The sequence below is a fragment of the Ursus americanus genome, chromosome 5 (genome assembly GCF_024610735.1).
Source record: "Ursus americanus isolate L20-20 chromosome 5, mUrsAme1.1.p, whole genome shotgun sequence".
Taxonomy (NCBI): Eukaryota; Metazoa; Chordata; class Mammalia; order Carnivora; family Ursidae; genus Ursus; species Ursus americanus.
This window is the reverse complement of record NC_142131.1, coordinates 60,113,663-60,133,180: the sequence shown is the minus strand read 5'-3', so window position 1 is coordinate 60,133,180 and position 19,518 is coordinate 60,113,663. Positions and strand designations below refer to the sequence as shown.

General features: G+C 43.3%; 1 protein-coding gene across 10 annotated transcripts in view; it reads right to left on the bottom strand.

Moving 5' to 3' along the window:
• Window positions 1–7,739: 7,739 nt before the first annotated feature.
• Window positions 7,740–19,518, bottom strand: part of P4HA2 (prolyl 4-hydroxylase subunit alpha 2) — a 36,247-nt gene continuing 24,468 nt past the window's right edge. For 7 of the 10 annotated variants that reach the window (XM_045794758.2, XM_087862296.1, XM_045794760.2 and 4 more), the window contains 7 exons: window positions 18,492–18,562; window positions 18,159–18,258; window positions 12,852–12,905; window positions 12,254–12,319; window positions 10,431–10,499; window positions 9,986–10,082; window positions 7,740–8,217 (listed from right to left, as the gene is read on the bottom strand). In XM_045794758.2, coding sequence (XP_045650714.2) covers window positions 8,147–8,217; window positions 9,986–10,082; window positions 10,431–10,499; window positions 12,254–12,319; window positions 12,852–12,905; window positions 18,159–18,258; window positions 18,492–18,562 — 528 coding nt within the window. In that variant the 3' untranslated portion in view covers window positions 7,740–8,146. Of the gene's footprint in view, window positions 8,218–9,985; window positions 10,083–10,430; window positions 10,500–12,253; window positions 12,320–12,368; window positions 12,429–12,851; window positions 12,906–18,158; window positions 18,259–18,491; window positions 18,563–19,518 lie in introns of all 10 variants that reach the window. The other 3 variants (XM_045794765.2, XM_087862297.1, XM_045794766.2) reach the window with 2 other exon arrangements.

The following is a 19,518-nucleotide window of genomic DNA, read 5'->3' as shown; positions in this document are numbered from 1 at the left end:
CGGCAGGAGCGGTGAATTGTTGGTGGGACAGTAAAATTGAACCAAGAAGGAGACAGCTTTCTCAACCATGTAGCATAATTATGTTTAGGATTGCCAGATAATGTGCAGGATAACCACTTAAATTTGAAGTTACGAGAGGCAACGACTGATTTTTTTGGTATAGCTCATGCGAAATTATTCACTGTTTGTCAGAAATTGAAGTTTAACTGGGTGTCCTGTATTTTTATTTGCTAAATCTGGCAACCATAATGCTAGAGTCTTTCAGACGCCAAGTTTGGAAACAGGAGCAGTGCTGTGCCAGGCCTTATTGGAGCCTGAGGCAAAAGAAACATGTGCCTCTTACATACATGTTTTTGTGTTGGTGTGTCTTAATGGGTAATGTTCCCAAAATAGGTTTAAATACTGAAAAACTGAAAAGTTGGTATATAGAAATTCACATCATTTTAAAATTTAAATATTTTATTTATACCAAAAATAAAAAATACTATAAATTAATTTTCCTGAATTTAACGGAAGCTCATAAATAAAATTTTCAAGATTTACTTCTCTTGACCAAGTACAATCCTAGATCATTTTTATTTTTTAATCCTAAATAATTTTTAATTAACATTAGTTTATGGAGACTTACTTTGTAGGATGCCACCACTGTGACTGGTAGAGTTTTAAAAAAATTTCCCGAGACCACTTATATATTTGGATAGGATTCCACTAAGAAAAATTTGTGAATCTGTTTTACAGGATCCAAACACAGTGCTGTTTTTTAAATTACAAAATTGTTTGCTGCCTTAAACTTCTTCATATGAAATTTCCATAGGATTTAAATCGTCAGGGTACTCTTTGACTGCTTTTTGTAAATCAGATGTTTTGGTAGAAAATAACCTGTATCCATAGAAAATAAGTTCTCCAATTTAAAGTATTTGAAGACATCTCCATTTCTAGAACATCTATAATCTTCTTTAATTTCTATTTGGTAAACATATTTCCTGTAATAGTTGATACACTCATCGGTGATTTGTACATTTCCAGTCTTCAAGACATATTCATATCTCTTGCTAATGTTTTACATTAATACTTCAGAGTTACTTGCTCTCATTTCTTAAAAGCAAAGGGACAGGCCTTCTATTAAGCAGGCAACGTGCCTTGCATAGTCATGGGGGTTATTTTAACAACCTTTTTCTACTTAGTTCAAAATATCATCTCATACAGATAAGATGCATAAAAATTTGTAATCTCTTTGCACCAAGATGCTTGCTATTTCAGCATATTGTATTTTGTCATTTGATGTTATTTTAATATTTAACAGACATCTTTAATTTGTGTGAAGTGCTTTGATTGCATTTGCTCTTGATTCCCCTTAGGACTCATATGTGTGTTTTAGTGTAGTTTTAGAGCAGGCTTAATATCCTACCTGCTCACTGAATTCACAAAGTACATAAATATCCTTTGTCCAATACTAAAAAAGGGTTATATTTGAATTCCTTGAAAGCAGGGTTTTTGCACATTGGATTATGAGCTGAACAAGGCACAAATTTGGCATAATCATTTTGGGGGAAAATAATGGTTTGTATACCCTGCTGTATTTGTTCCGTTATCATGATCCTGACCTCCGAGATTTTCTGTCAATACTTTTTCCAATTTAAGAATTTTATTAGCTAGCCCATATCCTTTTATCTCTTCAATAAAATCAGTAAAACTTTCATCTATTGTTAAGACATTCTTAATGCAAACATACTTAATCATTTGACACATTTGTTCAAGATGGGCTACATCTGGTATACAAAGAATAAGGAAAAGTATGTTACTTCTTTTATTCCCAATAGTGTTTCAGATCTGACACAGTTTCCAAATAGCATTGTATGTTCCCCCTAAAATTCATATGTTGAAGTTCTAACCCCCATTACCTTGGAATGCAGTGTGACTGCATTTGGACCTAAGGCCTTAAAGAGGTAATTAAGGTAAAATAAGGTCATTATCGGTGGGCTCTAATTAATATGACTGGTATCCTTTTAAGAGGAGTTGAACCCATACACCACACACAGACCAAGGGGTGTTCAGAGTAAGGACAAAGTAAGTGTGTGACCATCTGCAAGCCAGAGAGAGACCTCAAAAATAACCAAACTTCCCCACACCCTGATGTTGGACTTCTAGCTTCAGAACTGTGAGAAAATAAATGTCTGTTGTTTAATCCACTTTGTCTGTGGTATTTTAGTATGACAGCCCTAGCAAACATACAAGTTGTAAATTTGTTTTGTATTTTATTAGACAAATATGGCACAAATTCCTTTTTATGATAGCTACATAAAGAAACATAGTAATTGGTTTTTCAACTTTTAGTACTAATCTACTTACCCTGGAAACTAGAACGATGTCTAAAGTATAACTGACAAGTTGTGAAGTAAAAGGGCATGTAATGGTGAATTTTATGTCAACTTGCCTAGACTGTTGTGACCAGTTGTTTGGTCAAACAGTAGTCTGGATCTTCATCTCACATATTTGACTGTCATACATACAGCCTTGGGCCTACAGAACAAAAAGGAGGTTTACGTTACTAGGCAACCAGAGAGGACTATAAATAATAGAACTATCAAAAAGTAGCAAAGGGAGGGTGAGATGTAATGAAGGATAATGAGTATAGCTAGATGACCATCTCTCAAATTTCCAAAGTGTTAAAATCAAGAGATAGCCCTTTGTAAGCATATGCTTTACAGCCAAAAAAATGAAAACAGACAAGGGAAAGAGGTTCCTCTAGGAAGGATGGGGGAGGAGAGCAATAGGGTGGGGGAAAATTATTCATGGTTAGGTTTTGTTCCTTAATTTCAAAGCCATGTGCATGTATTTTTAATTGGAATAGCAGAGAAAGCAAATTATTACATATGCTTCAAGCCCCACATCTAATGTTGCCTACTGTAGTGCCAACTTCCTCGTTAAATTAGATACTCTCCTGTTACTCAAGCGCTTTGTTCTCTGTTATCAGACTTCTATTTCACACATCTATTTAAGAATCTTTTACATTACTCCAAATTATTTAAAGGTAAAGCAATATTTTATCTTTGCTTCCATATCAGATCTTTCATAACTGTTGCATGGATGAAAATACAAAAAAATTTTCAAAGATTTATTTGAGAGAGAGTGTGCCTGGGAAGGGGCAGAGGGAGTCCTAACCACACTCTGCACTGAGTGCAGAGCCCAACATAGGGCTCAGTCTCACGACCCTGGATCACAACCTGAGCTGAAACCAAGAGTTGGACGCTCAGCCAACTGTGCCATCCAGGCGCCCCCCAAATAAAAATTATTTTGAGCTAAGACTTTGAGCAGCTACCAGATCAGGGTTTGATTCTCAGGCTTTTCACTAACTAGCACTGAAATCTCATGTGACCTCAGGTATGTTGCCTAACATTTCTGTTCTCCAGCTTGTTAGTTTGCCTAGCAAACTCCCAAATTTCTACTGAAATGCTCAACTCTTTAGTGTCATATTGAACATGTCAATGCTAAGTAAGTTACTAAAGACTACTGAAAATAGTTTCCTGTGTCTAATGTTGTCCTTTGTTTCAGGACCACAATGATTGGTAGGTAAGCAACAAGACATAACAGATTCTTTAATGGTTAATTTCTTGCTTAACGCAGGAAATGTTCAAAAAATTAACGTGGAACATCTTCTTAGGCCATATAACAAAGGAAGATATCAAAGATAAGCTTTTCTATATCTGTGTTTTATTTCTCACGAAATGAATTTTAAACTCAAAAGAACAAGAGATGTCCACTCCCAGCTAAGATGGAGTAGCTTCTGGTAGAATGATGTCAGAACCATGAAAGCTGCATAAAATCTCTTCAAAATCTGTTTTAAGGCATCAACGGACTGCTGAAACAAAAAGGACTTGAACATCAAGATCCCAGGGAAGAATGATTCTCAAGTTGGTGAGCCAAAAGTTCCTAGCCTCTTTTATCCTAAATCATGTACTGATTATAGGCATGGTGTAAAAACTGAGAATGCAGATAAAGGACCCAAGCAATGGGCAGTTGCTAAGAGGCAGAGAAACCATCAGGCCTCTTGGCAGTCTCGAGGGGTATTAAACAGCAAAAATTAGACTAATTTGTTGAATATTGAATAGAAGGGAAGGGTGGAGAGCTTAGTCAACCACTCAGCCTGTTTACCTATTCAGACATTTTCTGAATTCTGAAGCTATGCAGAATGTAAAGTTAAAAAGCAGAAAAACCTAAAAAGAAAAATGAGTTTTGGGGGCAGTACCTAGATACTAAGGATACAAAGATTAGAGTTGCACAACTGCCAGAGGGACAGATCCAGTGAGCACTCTGGACTCTCAACTGGAAAACCCCTAGAGGACTAATTCTCTAAGAGGGGAAAATGAAGAAAACCTAGAGGTAGAGTCAAGAAAACTGAAACCCAGCCTTAATTAAGTTGGCTCAGACTCTGATTAGATTAAGTTGGTCAATCCCCACTCTGCCTAGTAAAGGAAAAGGATGAACCCATCGTATAGGACATTGTCACCATCCAGAGCCTCTATAATTTGTCATATACAATGTTGTGCATCCATTCAAAAGTTACCAGCAATACCAACAGAATGGACTAAATGATCAGCAACCAAGAGGGGAAAAAAAGATCCACAGAAAATTTTTATCATGGAGTTATCAGACAAGAAATTTTAATTATTTTTTTAAAGATTTTATTTGAGAGAGAGAGAAAGAGAGATCATGAGCAAGGGGTGGAAGGGCAGTGGGAGAAGCAGACTCCCCACTGAGCAGGGAGCCCGATGTGGGACTCGATCCCAGGACCCCAGGATCATGGCCTGAGCCTAAGGCAGACACTTAACTTACTGAGTCACCGAGGCGCCCAGATAAGAACTTTTAAATAACTGATTTGTTAGTTGAAGAAAAACATGGAGGAAACACAAAAGATTAGTTCCCTGGAGAATTAGAATGTATTAAAAATAATTGAATGGATAGATATTCTAGAATTGAAAAATATAAGAACTGAAATTAAGAACTCAATAGATGGGATTAGCAGAAGTGATAAATTAACTGGAAGACAGATGAATAGAAAATATTTAGTCTGCAACACAAGTGGGGAAAAAAGGATGGGAAACAAAGAGAAGAGTATTAAAACTGAAACAGTGAAAAGTTCTAACATCCAGATTATTGGAGTCTCACAACAGACACAAAAAAATGAGACAGCAACAGTATTTGAATAATGTCTGAAAAACTTCCAAAACTGATGAAAGACAACTCACAAATTCAAAAAACTCTGTACACCCCAAGCCAGAAAATAACAAAAAGAAACCCACACTAGGCACATCATAGTAAAACCACTGAAAACCATAAGAAAAATCTTAAAAACCAGACATCAGGGAGGGGATGGGGGGGAAATTACTTTCAAAGGAGCAAAAAAAAAAAAAAAAAAAAAAAAAGGCCAAAAATAGCTGAGTTTTCAACCAAAATGGCGTAAGCCTGGAAATAATGGAATTACATCTTTTAAGTTGGTTGAAGAGAAACATGTAGATGAATTTAATAGAAAAGAGAATAAACTAGAAGATAATTATAAAAATTACCCCAAAATACAGCATAGTTATAAAAAAATATGAAAGCAGGTTAAGAGCTAAGAATAGTATGATATTGGGGCGCCTGGGTAGCGCAGTCGTTAAAGCGTCTGCCTTCGGCTCAGGGCGTGATCCTGGCGTTTTGGGATTGAGTCCCACATCGGGCTCCTCCTTTGGGAGCCTGCTTCTTCCTCTCCCACTCCCCCTGCTGTGTTCCCTCTCTTGCTGGCTGTCTCTCTGTCACATAAATAAATAAAATCTTAAAAAAAAAAATTAGAGTTTAATCAGAGTTCCAGAAGGAACATAGAAAATATTAAAAGAGAAAATGCCTTAATAGTTTTCCAAAACTAATTAAAGATATATACCTTTGAGAAGCCTGTCAAACGGCAGGGGTGGGGGAGACCCACCTAGCATGCCAAAAATTTTTCTGTTGTTTCTCCGCTCAATTTTTCTCAATCTTTCTCAGCTCAAGTCAATCTTTCTGTACTCTTGCTGTTATACTGGAGTTGCAACTTTGTAAATTGTGTTTTCCATATTCCCTTACCAGCTGACATCCTGTTAGGATCTGCCAAAAGAGGGTACTAGAAGAAGATTACATGGCATTAGATAAATAGCAGGAGCCCAAACCCAGGGATTTTTTTTTTAGAAGAGAGATCATTTTATATATTAAAAGCCACTGAGATTTAGAGATTTTATTATTACTGTAGCATAAGCCTATTCTATCCTAACAAAATATGCAAGAAGAATTTTCTTAAGTAGACCCTTGAACCAACAAAAATAAGACCCAGGTATATGAAAGACGTAAGTGGAAAAGAAAGGACTATAATGCTTTTGGAAAAGAATATAGGAAATACCATCATCATTTTGGAGAATAGAATAATTTCTTAAGATATAAAAAGCATAAATCAAAAAGGGAAAGCTTGATAAATCAGACATAAAAATTAAGAACTTCTGTTCATCAGAAAACAAAACTAAGACTGAAAAGACAAACTAGAAAAAGGAAGATACCTGCAAAACCTATAACCAAAGAGCTTCCGTGTATAATATGCTAAAAATTCCAGTCAATCAGTAAGAAAAAGACCTGAAAAAAGAAGAAACCTAAGGACTAATAAAAAGGTATTCAATGTCATCAATAATGATGCTAAAATAGATAATACTATGCATGTAACAAGGTAGCTAAAATGCAGGAATATGACAATACCAGATACTGGAGAAGGCTGGGATAAGAACTCTCACTCACTCCTGATGAGAATATGGATAACCACTCTGGAATACATTATATGTTAAAGTTGAAGATTGACTACTAAAATTCCACATTTCCACTGCTAGATATATATTCCATAGAAGTGTGTTTATGAGTACCAGGAATCATGTATAAAAATGCAAATGGTAGTTCTTATAATATACAAAGATTGAAACCAACTATCTATTAACAATACCTTGGCTATATTATGTATTGTCCTACAATATACATTAACAAAACTGAGGCAGCTCTACAAATTAAAACAAACTAGAGCTACACAACAACATGAATGAATCTCAAAAAAGAAATGTCAAACAAAAGAAGCCCAAAACCCATAAAAATACATGATTCCATTTACAAAACATTCAAAATTGGGGAAAACAAATTTAGGGATGTAGACACAGGTAGTAAAATCACAAACACAAAGGAATAACTACCACAAACCACTAGACAATGGTTACCACCAAGGTATTGGAAGCAGGACAGGAGATGTGATCCAGAAGAGGGTCACGAGGGGCTCCTGAGGTGCAATATTGAAAATGATCCCTTCTCTAACCTGGGTGGTGGTCACATGGGTGCTCATGTTCACCTTCACATTCTTTAAATTGTATATCTATGTTTCACAATTCTGTGTGTGTATCTCAAAATTTTTAAATAAGAAATTTCAAAAAAAATATTTCAAACTGTAACAGCAAAATAGTCATGAACATACATGATCACTACACTCTCTAGAGGGCAAGGAGAGACTGCTTCCCTCACTTTCCAGAAAGGATACCGAAGCTTGGAAATATAAGTGTTGAAACCAGATCTAGAACCCAAGGTCAAGGTTTTGCCAATCAAGTATTCACTACCCAGATTCTGCCTGCACAGAGGAAATGCATAGGAAAGAAATAGTGAACTTGGTATAAGCTCCCCCATCTCAAAGAACACTCCGATTAAGGCTCTTTAAGGCTTCTGGCAGGGACACTTTATTTTTTGGTTAAAGCCACAATGATAGAAATGCCATAAAAACAAACATGTAAACAAGGTATCAGAACTTTGGTTCACTGAAACACCTCACACCTAAAACATCTGAGGTACAAAGGCACCTTGCTAGGTGCTAGACAGCCTGACTCTGCTGCAGCCACCCTGACCCAACCTTTGTGGCCAGAGGTGGCACAAGCTGGCCAGAGAGGTCGGGACCCAGGTCACCCAGGACCCTCCCCAGTCGGCTCTCCCTTTGCTCCAGACAAACATTCACTCCAACCAAGACCCAAGTGACAGGGCCTGGAACATACAAAGGTGTCTGTCATGTTGAACTTGAAGACGACATGGGCTGTAGGGCCAGGAAGGGGAGGGGCAGAAAAGGAAGTCAGTCAACTTCTGTTGATCCACATGGCCTCAAGAATTCCTGTCCTCGTTCATGGAACCACTTATTGGAGACTGTGAATAGAAAGAAAGTATGTTACAATCCTGTTGGTTAGTTCAGCAGCCGAAATGAGTGACTCCTTCATGATGAATCCTGCAATGGGCCTTGGGACTCAAACATGAGTAAGATATGGTCTCATATTTCAAGTTGTTCATGAGCTTGTAAGGAAGACCTATATATAAATAGATAACTGTTCAAAGGTGATAAAAGATAGTATGTGTATATTGCCATGGAAACTGAACCAAAGGGCATCTAACCATGTCCAAGGGAAGAGGAGACTCCAGGCTGGGACACGAAGCTGAACAGGAGTTATCCAGGGAAGAAGATGGATATACCAGATGATTCCCTTATCAAGGGGGTCCAGGAAGTGGGAACAGGATGAGAAAGACATCAAGGCATGAACCATCCTGGTGTGTATCAAGGACCCCAAGCAGCTCGATATTACTGGGAAAGAAATGAGATATAGAAGCTAAGGACGAGGAAGCCTGTCAGGACCGGGGAGGACCTAGACGTCAACCTCAAGACCTGTGGGCCAGCTGACCCAGTCTGTGTGCCAGGGGTAGCAGAGTAGCAGTGCCGGTGCTAGCACTGTGTCACCTAATGCTGTGCCCCAGATCCACATGAACCACACGTTCATTCCTTAACATAGACTCTTAGAATGATAGAACAAATTTATCCTAATGCACTACGGAAGCCATAAAGCTTTTAAAATACAAATGTACAACTTAGTTGAAAAAAATTAAATTGTCTACAAAGCTTATAAAGATAAACAGCAATCTCCTACCCATCCCTTCCACTGCCAAACCCCACTTCTAGAAGACACACAACTCCTTTAGTTGTTTCTTCTGATATTCAACCACATATTTCTAAATAACATGCTTATACTGCTATCTCTTGACTTTCAATTTTGGAATTCTTTTATACTATCCCTAAAGCACATACTTACGACCTATCTTCCCAATAGCATTAAATCACAAATTTTAATTAAATTAATTTTCAGTGCTTACATTATCATGTCACGTAAATGTTGCTCATGCCTGAGCCACCCAGTACTGTATGCTGACATTTCTCACACAACTTTTTCTTTTCCCTGAAGTCAGCAATTGCTTTAGTTTCTAATTGCTTAATTTTCTGTAAACCTACCACTATTATCCCCAAAACTCTCCAGGAGGGTATAAACTCCTCTGTTTGCAATCACTTCCCATTGTCCTGGCCCAAGCCTCTCCCTGGTTCACCACAGCTGCTTGCAGAACAAAGCTCAAAGCTTCAGCTTCAGCCTCTGCAATTTGCTCCCAGCCTCGAGCCTCATCTCCTGGCCCCTTTGCTACAGGCCTCCCCTTATGCAAGTGACAAAGGCAGCCGGTCTCCACACCCATGATGCCAGTTTTAGTGTGGGCCTTGTTCCATGTAAGCCTTGATTGCCTGGGTCACCCCTTACCCATTCCGATTCTAGTTCTCTCCCACTGCTCCCTCAGAACCCCTGCCAGAGTCCACTCCTCTGGGAACCATCCTGGACCTACAATGGTTGTGTACCTATTCTTGCTTGGAGCTTCCTCAGCTCTGTGGGCATCTCTGAACATGTTCCCAGCCAGCTGTCCTGGCACGTGATCAGCTTTGTGGACAGCTACATGGCTGGATAAGACAACCAGTTAGCAGGGGGAAAAGGAAAAACTCAAAAAGGAAGACAGTCTTGGCACTGTGAAAAGAGGGCAGCAGGAATCTCCCCACTCAGAGTCTCAGGCTGACCCCAAGAGCCCAGGCTGAGACCACCAAGCCACTTACCCCACTTGCAGCCCACAAGCACGGGACAGGCAGCATGTCTCGTACGGTAGTCACCTTCCCCGCTGCGCAGGAGGTTGTACCAGAACACAGCTGTGCCCTAGGAAAAAGAGAGAGCCCGTCAGAAACACTCTGATACGGGGCTCGAGGACCTGACCCTCAACATCTCCCTGAGCAGAAACACCCTCACTTTCCTGTGTACCAAGGGACAGGGCTCTGGGATTCCAGAAATACAGAAGTATGCACCCTTCACGGTGAGGCAGATGTTTAATAACCCACCTTCCCCCAAATGGACTTCCTTCCCAGCCCATCTCCCCAGATGGAAGCCGAGGCCACAACGTCAGAGTTCAGGCAGGAAGGGGCTAAGGCCTCTCACAGTAAGGGTCAACCAGGCCAGGGAATAGGAACTGGGAGCTTCAACCTGTGACCCACAAAAACTAGAACTTACCTTCTTAGGCCAAATCGCAGCCCCCAGATCAGGAAAAACAGTGGCACCACCAGCTTCTACATCACTCATCTGAGAATACAAAGCATAGAGCTTGGCCCTTGTACTCAAAGCTCTCAAAGCAACTGAGCCACAAAGGACACAAGTAAGCAGATCACCTTTCTCTGAGCAGGACTGGTGCTGCTGCACAGTCAGCCCTTCCGCCAAGAAAAGCTCAACCCATGCACTACCCCTCCCTAAACCCGGCTTAATCTATGTGGTTCATTGGGATAGTCCCATGCCTGGGGCACTTAGAGCGGCAGCCCTGCAGGAGACCCAAATCCTGGCTGTCCTCAGATGGGAACAATCTGAGTCTATATGTGGAAAATGCCTGACTAACCCCCTGCTCTTGCATCACCATCCAGCCTGGGCCACACCAAAGGCACTGTGCCCTGTGAGCTGCCCTAACCTGAAGCTCCTTGCTGCTCCCAACACCATCTGTGGCCCCCACTGTAGGCTCTATTTCTCTGGTTCTAGTACCACCGTCACCTTCCCAGAACAGCAGCCCTCCCCAGGGCCAGCTGGGTGAGCAGACAGGGTGTGGTTCCACAGGCCCTGCTTTCTCCCAGGGAGGCCTCCAACTAAATGGAACACAAGCTCCACGTAGGGAGGCTACACTTATGCCCGCAAAGCGTGCCTCAACTCATGCCCAAGGCACCACTTCTCTCTCATCTGGCTGTCTTACTTCAAGATTTTTGTCTATAATGTAATAAAACGTGGAGTTTTAAAAATATTTCCACAGGATACATGCCAGACAGACTAAAGAGCACTCAACAGACATATGGTAAACGAATAAGATGAAAACCTTTGATGGCTTCCCACAGCCCTGGGGATCAAATCCAGGCTCTTTTCTAGAACCAAAAGGCCCTGTCCATCTCAGCAGCTGTTCTCTCTCCAGCCGCTCTCACCTCAAGCGCTGCCTCTGAGTCACACCAGTCTTCTTCCCTTTGTCCAACATCCCCAGCTCCTTCCCTCTTCCAGGTCTCTACACATTCTCCCCTCTTCCAGAAAGCATGTTCCACCAACTAATTTCCACTCAACCTTTAAGTCTCCACTGACACATTACTCCCCAGGGAGACCTTCTCTGAACCTCAACCCTGAGCCACTTTTTCAAGGCACCTGTCACCATGGTAACTGAATAAATTACCTCTCCTATGGTTAAGGCAAGTCCTTCATATTAGACCGTAACCCCCATAAGAGACTCCACGTGTCCTGCTTACCAGCATGTTCATGGCCAGCCTCAGAACATAATAACCACACAAACTTAAATGAGGCACCAAAGGAGAAGATGGCCATGAGCTTCTGTCTCTAAGTTACTTGACAGTTTGTATGCCTCTGTAAAGCAGGCTCTCTAAGCAGAGGGGAAAGCAAACTCCTCCTCGTGTGAGAGGTAAACCCAAAGGCCTGTGGCTAGAGCACAGGCAGCAGATGGGAGGCAGGCCACTGAGCTCTGGGGAGACAAAGGCAGCTTTCATTTAAGAGCACTTTATGGCAGCCTCCTTACTCTGCTGCCAAGGAGGGAACTCTCCAGAGCACTCACCCCAAAAGTCCTGACTAACGCTGGGCCCATCAAAAGGAGCCAGGGATGTGAACGTCAGGGGTGTGGGTGAGCACATAGATGGGAAGAAAGGCCAACTCTCTACCCCAGCCAAAAACAGTGCTGAGGGCCAGAAGGGCCCAGCCACTGAGCAACAGCTGGTAGTATCGGCCCTGACAGAAGTGGATATAAGATAGCACTCTGGACCCAGGTTCCCCGAAGGCCCATTTGCTGCATGCATCATACTCACGTAGTTTAAGAACGTGGCCACACGATTCCCCGTCCCTAAACGCTTGAAAGCATCTTGCTCATTTTTCTATAAAATTAAGTGAGAATGAACAGGTGGACCTGGCCCCAATACTTACATAGTTAAGAAACGTCGCTAACCTATTTCCCTCCGTTTTGAGGCCGCTGTCAAAAGGTCGCTGCAACAAACAACAACTTTCACCCAAGTTTGCAGATGATTCCACCCCCCACTCACAGGACTGGGGCCAAAAGGGTCAAGGGAGGACACTAAGCATGTGTTCCATACATCAGCATGGACCATGGACCACGGCTATAAAGGAAACCCTGGCCAGGGCACAAGGGAAGGGGGATGGGAACACCTTTCACAAAGACCTAGTCAGGTCCGATGCTTTACAGTCATGGCGTGGGGAAACAGCCAGGCTGCACGGGGCTCCACAGGCCCCATGCTTCCTGAGTTGGACTTTTCCAGGAACAAAGAGTTGGTCCTGGTAAGGCATGGGGGGCAGAAGCTGATATAGAGGCTGAAATGCTCCGAGAATCTCCAGCTTTCTCAAATCAGCTGGAATAGGGCCCTCTGGAAACACCCATGGTTTGGGCCTTACCCTAGAGAAGTCAAAATGTGGCTCGTATTGTCCTCCCATTCCATAATTAGCAACCTGGTGGGAAAGAACAGCATTGGACCTTGTCAGCAGCATGAACAGTCCTGAAGCAGCCCATCTCCCCAGGGATACTGTCTCCCCCCAACAACCAAAACAACCTGCATCCCTTAATAACCAGAACTCCCAGAGGGCATCCTCTCGAAGGTGGATGGTAATTATGCCCCACCAGCACTGGCAGACCAAATGCTTCAGATAGATCTATGGCTGTGCCCAAGAGTAAGGCCACAGCATAAAAGGGTTTCCCAAACACAGCAAAATGGGCAACCTGCAGACAGCCACTGTGGAGAAGCTTCAGCCCTTCAGGGACACTCAGATGGCAGAAGAGAGAGCTTTCCTTGAGATAGGCCCTGGCCGGGGCCCTATTTGTTTGCAAGATAACAGGAAGGTAATCCAGAGTAAATGCAACAAGAAACTCAAGACAGGAACTTTGTTTTTATGCTAGTTTGGGAGCTCCTGAAGACCTGACACTGCTCCTGCCCCAGGTCACTGCGCCCTGGTTGCTGTTCCTGGTCAAAGGGAGGAGGGAGAACATATCCCAATCCTTCTCGCAGTGGTTCACTGCACGGAGTGTTTCTGCATCCAAGTGAAACAGCAGGCCCTGGGCACCTCAGCGTCCCCAGTGGGAGCCTGGACCTGGAGTAGGACCTGAGCCATCTTAGCTTCAGCAACTACCAGACGTCATTAACTGGATTACAAGCTGTAAGTGCCTGACTGAACAGTTTGTCAGCACAATGTAAGTCTTCAGTCACAAACAGTTATTCTAGCCCCGCAGTGGACAGAATGAGAGACAGAGTTCAAGACCAAGTACAGAATCTGATATGGAAGCTGACAGATCAAGTGGTACCACCAATGTCCATCTGGGAACATTTGCCTACTATATCGTACTGAAACCCTAAAAACCTCTGGGGCTCAGCTATTGGTCTTCAGGAAACTGATTTTTTGCATATCCTTTTTGGCTATTCCAACAGTCAGATGTGAGATTCTGCAAAACTGGCCATAATGGAGACCTACAGACATGAGGGAGAGAGAAGCGGGGGGGGGGGGGGGAGTACTTTACAAGAAAGGAAATCCTCTTATTGGAAAAGAAAGCAATATATATCAAATGTGATGTAGTGCAGAATTTGCACAGCATGGTTTTCAGTGTCCACAAAATTAAAAATTTTGATATGAAGAATCAGTGGATGAAAATATGCTATCATAGGCTGCTTCCGCCTCCAAGATGCCTGCACCAGAATACCTGGAAATCCTGTCAACAGGGCGAGGAGGCCAGGTTCAGCAGGTGGCCCTACGGCTGGAGGTGCATCTAAGAAGGGAAGTGCTACAGCAGTTGATAAAGTGATATTACAAACGTTTTCTTTGGGTCCACGTGTTGAGAACTTGAAAGAAAATTTTAAACATGACTGGGATTAGCATGCCAATGCACTCTGCAAAATTCCATCACCACTTGCTGCTGGAACTGCAGAGAATGACTGTACTTTCCAATACTCCCTTTTGTGGGATGGGATACTTAAATTTTCATATATCATGGAGTGAAAGAAGCCACATCACTATAGCTGGCTCATATTTTAACAGTTTTGGGAATCACATTTGATCATGTGCTGATCCTATTGTGTCTGCACTATTTAACACTGTCCCCAAAGAGTGCAAGTATCATGAGAGCTTCTGGATTTGCAGTCAGATTCACCATCTGAGCAAACTCCAGGCCCAGACTCACAACTTTAATAACAAGCACTGTACATCAAAACTGATTCCTTGGCTAAAATTAACAAGTCAGGAAATGACAGATGTTGGCGAGGATGCAGAGAAAGGGGAACCTTCTTACACTGCTGGTGGGAATGCAAGCTGCTGCAGCCACTCTGGAAAACAGTACGGAGGTTCCTCAAAAAGTTGAAAATAGAGCTACCCTAGGATCCAGCAATGGCACTACTAGGAATGTACCCCCAAAATACAAATGTAGTGATCTGAAGGGGTATCTGCACCCCTCTGTTTATAGAATCAATGCCCACAATAGCCAAACTATGGAAAGAGCCCAGATGTCCATCAACAGATGAATGGATAAAGAAGATGTGGTACATATATACAATGGAATATTAGCCATAAAAAAAAAAGAAATCTTGCCATTTGCAATGACATGGATGGAACAAGAGGGTATTATGCTAAGTGAGATAAGTCAATCAGAGACAATTATCATATGATTTTACTTGTATGTGGAATTTAAGAAATAAAACAGAGGAGCATAGGGGAAGGGAGGGAAAAATAAAACTAGATGAAATCAGAGAGGGAGACCATAAGAGACTCTTGATCACAGGAAACAAGGGTTGCTGGAGGGGAGGGGATGTGGGGATGGGTAACTGGGTAATGGGCATGTGATGTAATGAGCCCTAGGTGTTATATGCCTCTGATGAATCACTGAACTCTGCCTCTGAAACTAATAATACACTATATGTTAATTAATTGAATTTAAATTTAAAAATAAATATATACGTCCCTCCCCAAAAAAACCACTGATTCCTGTGAGGAGGCATTCATTTGAATTATTAGATGTGTTGTTACAAAAGTAGAAGAACCAATCATTTGAAAAGCATGGGTATTTATGATACTGAGGTCAGAGTGAAGACAAAAAAAAAAAAAAAAGAAATTACTTTTTTAGTAAGGCTGAGACATCAAGTCAGAAGTGCCTTCAATCTTAGAGAATTCTGGCAGCGTAGCATCTCCTCCACTAGCAGACAAGCCTTCATCCAATTCATAAGAAAGCCTCAATTGCTCTTTTTCTTCCAAATCATCTATTGCAAACGCATCGACTACAAGTGAAAGAGTGTCAACAGGGAGAGGAAGAACCAGCTGCTCTCCAGAAGCCTGTAACATTCTGAGGGACCTTGGAATACAGGCTCTGCAACCAGTCCACACTGAATGAGCACGCAGAGGGAGGTGCTGAAACCCAGGCTCCTGTCCCCCAGACCATGTAGGGTCAAAGCTTTCAACACTGCCAGCTGGCAGAGGAAATGCCAAGACAGTTCCTAGAAGAAGAAGGCAAACAAAAATGCGGCCTCAGCCCCTGGGCAGCTGTGGTCTGGGTCTTCCAAAGTCTGGGTCTGAGCCCTGACTTGAAGAGCCCCTCCACAGGGAGTCCCGGCATTCAGATCCCACTCATCACTGACCTACAACATGACGACAGGCCAGACAAGATGGAGCCAGGATTGTGGCAGAGAAGCCAGTCCAAGTACGAAGCTGCTGCCTTCTCGGCTGCATGTGAGCTAGGCTACAGGGGGTGTAGCCAGGGAGCCAACCGGGAGGGCAACAGGGGCACAGGTCTCATCCAGTCTCCTCAGCCCACTGGTGCAGCGTATGGAATCAGCCAATCAAGCAGAATGCTGTCTTCGATGGGGGCCATGAGAGTCCTAACACTGGCTCTGACAGTGGCAGATGTCTGAACAATAGACCTGCTCCACGAAGATATGAATCATAACAATGCCAAGAGAGATGCACCTAGTGCACTGAGAGCCCCTACTGCTCCTGAAATGTTGGAAGTGGGAGATGTGGCAGAAATCCTCTATCAATGTGCTTATTCACTAACTACCTTAAAATCAAATTAAGCTTGGGATGCCCACGTGGCTCAGTAGTTTAAGCACCAGACTCTTGATTTTGGCTCAGGTCATGACCTTAGGGTGGTGAGATCAAGCTCCACATTGGGCTCTGCACTCAGTGCAGAGTCTGAGATTCTCTCTCTCCCTCTCCCTTAGCCCCTCCCCCTGCTCATGCATTCTCTCTCTCAAATAAATAAAATCTTTAAAAAAATAATTAAATTGGGGTGCCTAGGTGGCTAAGTTGGTTAAGCGTCTGCCTTTGGCTCAGGTCATGCTTTCAGGATCCTGGGATCGAGTTCTGCATCGGGCTCCCTGCTCAGCAGGAATCTGTTTCTCCTTCTCCCTCTACCTCTCCCCCAAGCTCATGTGTGCATGCTCTCTAATAAATAAATAAAATCTTTTTAAAAAATTAAATTAATTTTACCAACTCAACACTAAGCTGGATTGAACTGGAGATTATATAAAATTTTCACAAGACTGAAAGGTAATCAGCATGTTTTTAAAAACTGGTAGATTTCACACAAATCCATAAAGAGGATCTTCAAAATTGGTTTTCTGATTGCTGACACAGCTACAGAAAAAAAAAATAAATTCAGTGATCTGCTTAAGTGTATCCAGTGTATTCAGAGAATCTTCCAAATGATCTTCAGTCCAATATTCTAATGAAATATATGAAGCCTAAAGATCAAAGTTGCAATCCTTAAATACACAGAAACTCTGGCTAGAGAGACAGACCCAAGGGACTCTTAAAAAATTCCAGCAAGGGGCACCTGGGTGACTTAGTCAGTTAAGCATTCGACTCTTGATTTCAGCTGGGGTCAAGATCCCAGGGTCATGGGATCAAGCCCCGCATAGGGCTCCTCACTCAGCGTGGAGTCTCCTTGAAATTCTCTCCCTCCCTCTGCCTCTGCCCTCCCCCTGCTTGTGTGCACACACATGCACACTCGAGCTCGCTCTCTCTCTCTCTCAATAAATAAATTAAATATTCTTTTTAAAAAATGTCAGCAAAACTTCTCTGGCAGTGTCTCAGGTCATCATTTTGCAACAGAACCCAGAAGTTCCCATGTTCACAAGGGAACATGGCCAAAACTGATTTGTGAACTCAATACACACCAGAGGATACATTATGAGGAGCTCTAACCAGCTGCCATGTGTCTTCACAATCACCTTTGAAATAAAGGCAGAAAGCCAGGGTTCCACAGGGGCTACTTTGAAAAAAGGTCTCCACTCTCATCAGCGTCTCCCAACCTCTTGCTTTTCCTACCAATGTATCACAGACACTTTATACCTCCAAGTGCATGTGAACCATGTGCATCAGAACTATGACCTTTGAAGATATTTATAGCTCTCTTAGAAGTGTCCCTAAAACAACTCAGGATTTCAGCTTCCATAGTCAAGGATACAAATGGGTCTGCCATGCCCACCACTGACCCTCCTAGTGTGATACTTGGGCACACACAAGATAATTAATATCTGTTGAATGATAACTGTTGGAATGACAGTAGGCATGCTGGCTTTCCTGTGTGAGGTCATTCCATATCCAAAGCACTGTGCAGTCACACAGTTCACTGGGAAGCCTCCCTCAGCCTGGCTCTGGGGACCCTGCAAGACCATCTAGCCAGAAATACCAGTTTCTCAACCCCAGGGTCCCAGGGGCCAGCCATACCTGCAGCAGTTCTGCAGTCTTTACTGTGAGCCCTGTGATGTGCTGCATCCGAAGGTTCACTCGAGCCACAACAGGGTCATCGTCCTCCTCCAGCCACGAGCTAAGCCAAAAGAGGGAGAGAAAGGAAGGTGGGCCAGTGGCTTAGATGAGGTCTCGCACTCTCCCCCCAGAGTCACAGCCAGCACTAACAGGCAGCACAGGGTGAGTATTCTAAGTAGGGAGGGTGGCGGCAGGAAGGACAAGCCAAGCTCCCTTGAGTAGAAACTAGAAAGCCCTGGAGATAGGGCTTGAGCAGCCACCCCCTCCCCCACCACCACAACCACCTCCGCTAACCTTTTGGAAACCCTGTAGCTGGCAACAGTGAGGACGCCTGTCTTGGGATCACGAACAGTGGCTCGTGCAAGCTGGAAGGCAGGAAAAGAGGGCAGACTTATCCTTCTTGGCCTTGAATGTTTTCCTAGAGAGACTGGGACCAGATCTACCATTCAGACCAGTATGGGAAAGAAGTTTTTCAGGCAGTTGGCCCAAGGCAAGGCACCGTGATCCTGCAAGCCAGGCAAGGGCAGTGGTCTAAGGCCTCCGCGTTCCTGCTCTGCTGTCACACCCTGGCCACTGCCCTGCTCTCACCCAGGTCTGTGCTGTCTGCAGAACTATGCCTCTGGAGTCCCCTTTGTCCATCCACCCATCTGCCTGGACAGACTGCTTTCTCACCAGGCACACGTACCACCCCTGCCCGAGTAGCCCTGTGCTTGGCTACTCCACCACATTCAGACTGTCACTGCCCCTGAGCCTCAACCTTGTATGCTCCTCTTGACCTGGTCCTTCTCAACCACAGCAGCCTCCTCTGCCAAGAAACCTACCCAAATGGCCTTCTGCTATAGCAGCTCCCACCGTGCTCCCACTGCTGTGAAGAGCAGAGATAGGAGGCATACTTTCTACTCACTTAGGAGCCTCACAAGGTCAGCTGATAGAATCTGGAAAGCACTGTACGAGTTGACGTATGTGATCTGCTGCCTGGAAGCCACCTGCCCCCACATGTATGCTAACACACACACATCCGCAAACACCCCTAACCTACCTCATATCCTCTTGATCTCCACAGACAGGTACAGTGATTCTCCCAAGAAGCACTTGTGGCCCAAAGGCAGCTCACCGTGCTTCAGCTGTGCACTGTCCTAATGACTTCACATGGGTGGGACCACAGATCCAGATACCCCCACCCCAACAGCACTTCCCCTTAATCTCAATCAGTACTTAATGAGTGCCTACTATGTGGCTGGCATTACACTGGGTGACCAAGACATAGCCCCCGCCCTCACACAACTCAGTCAGTGGGGAAGGCAGAAAACTAGCTGCCTAA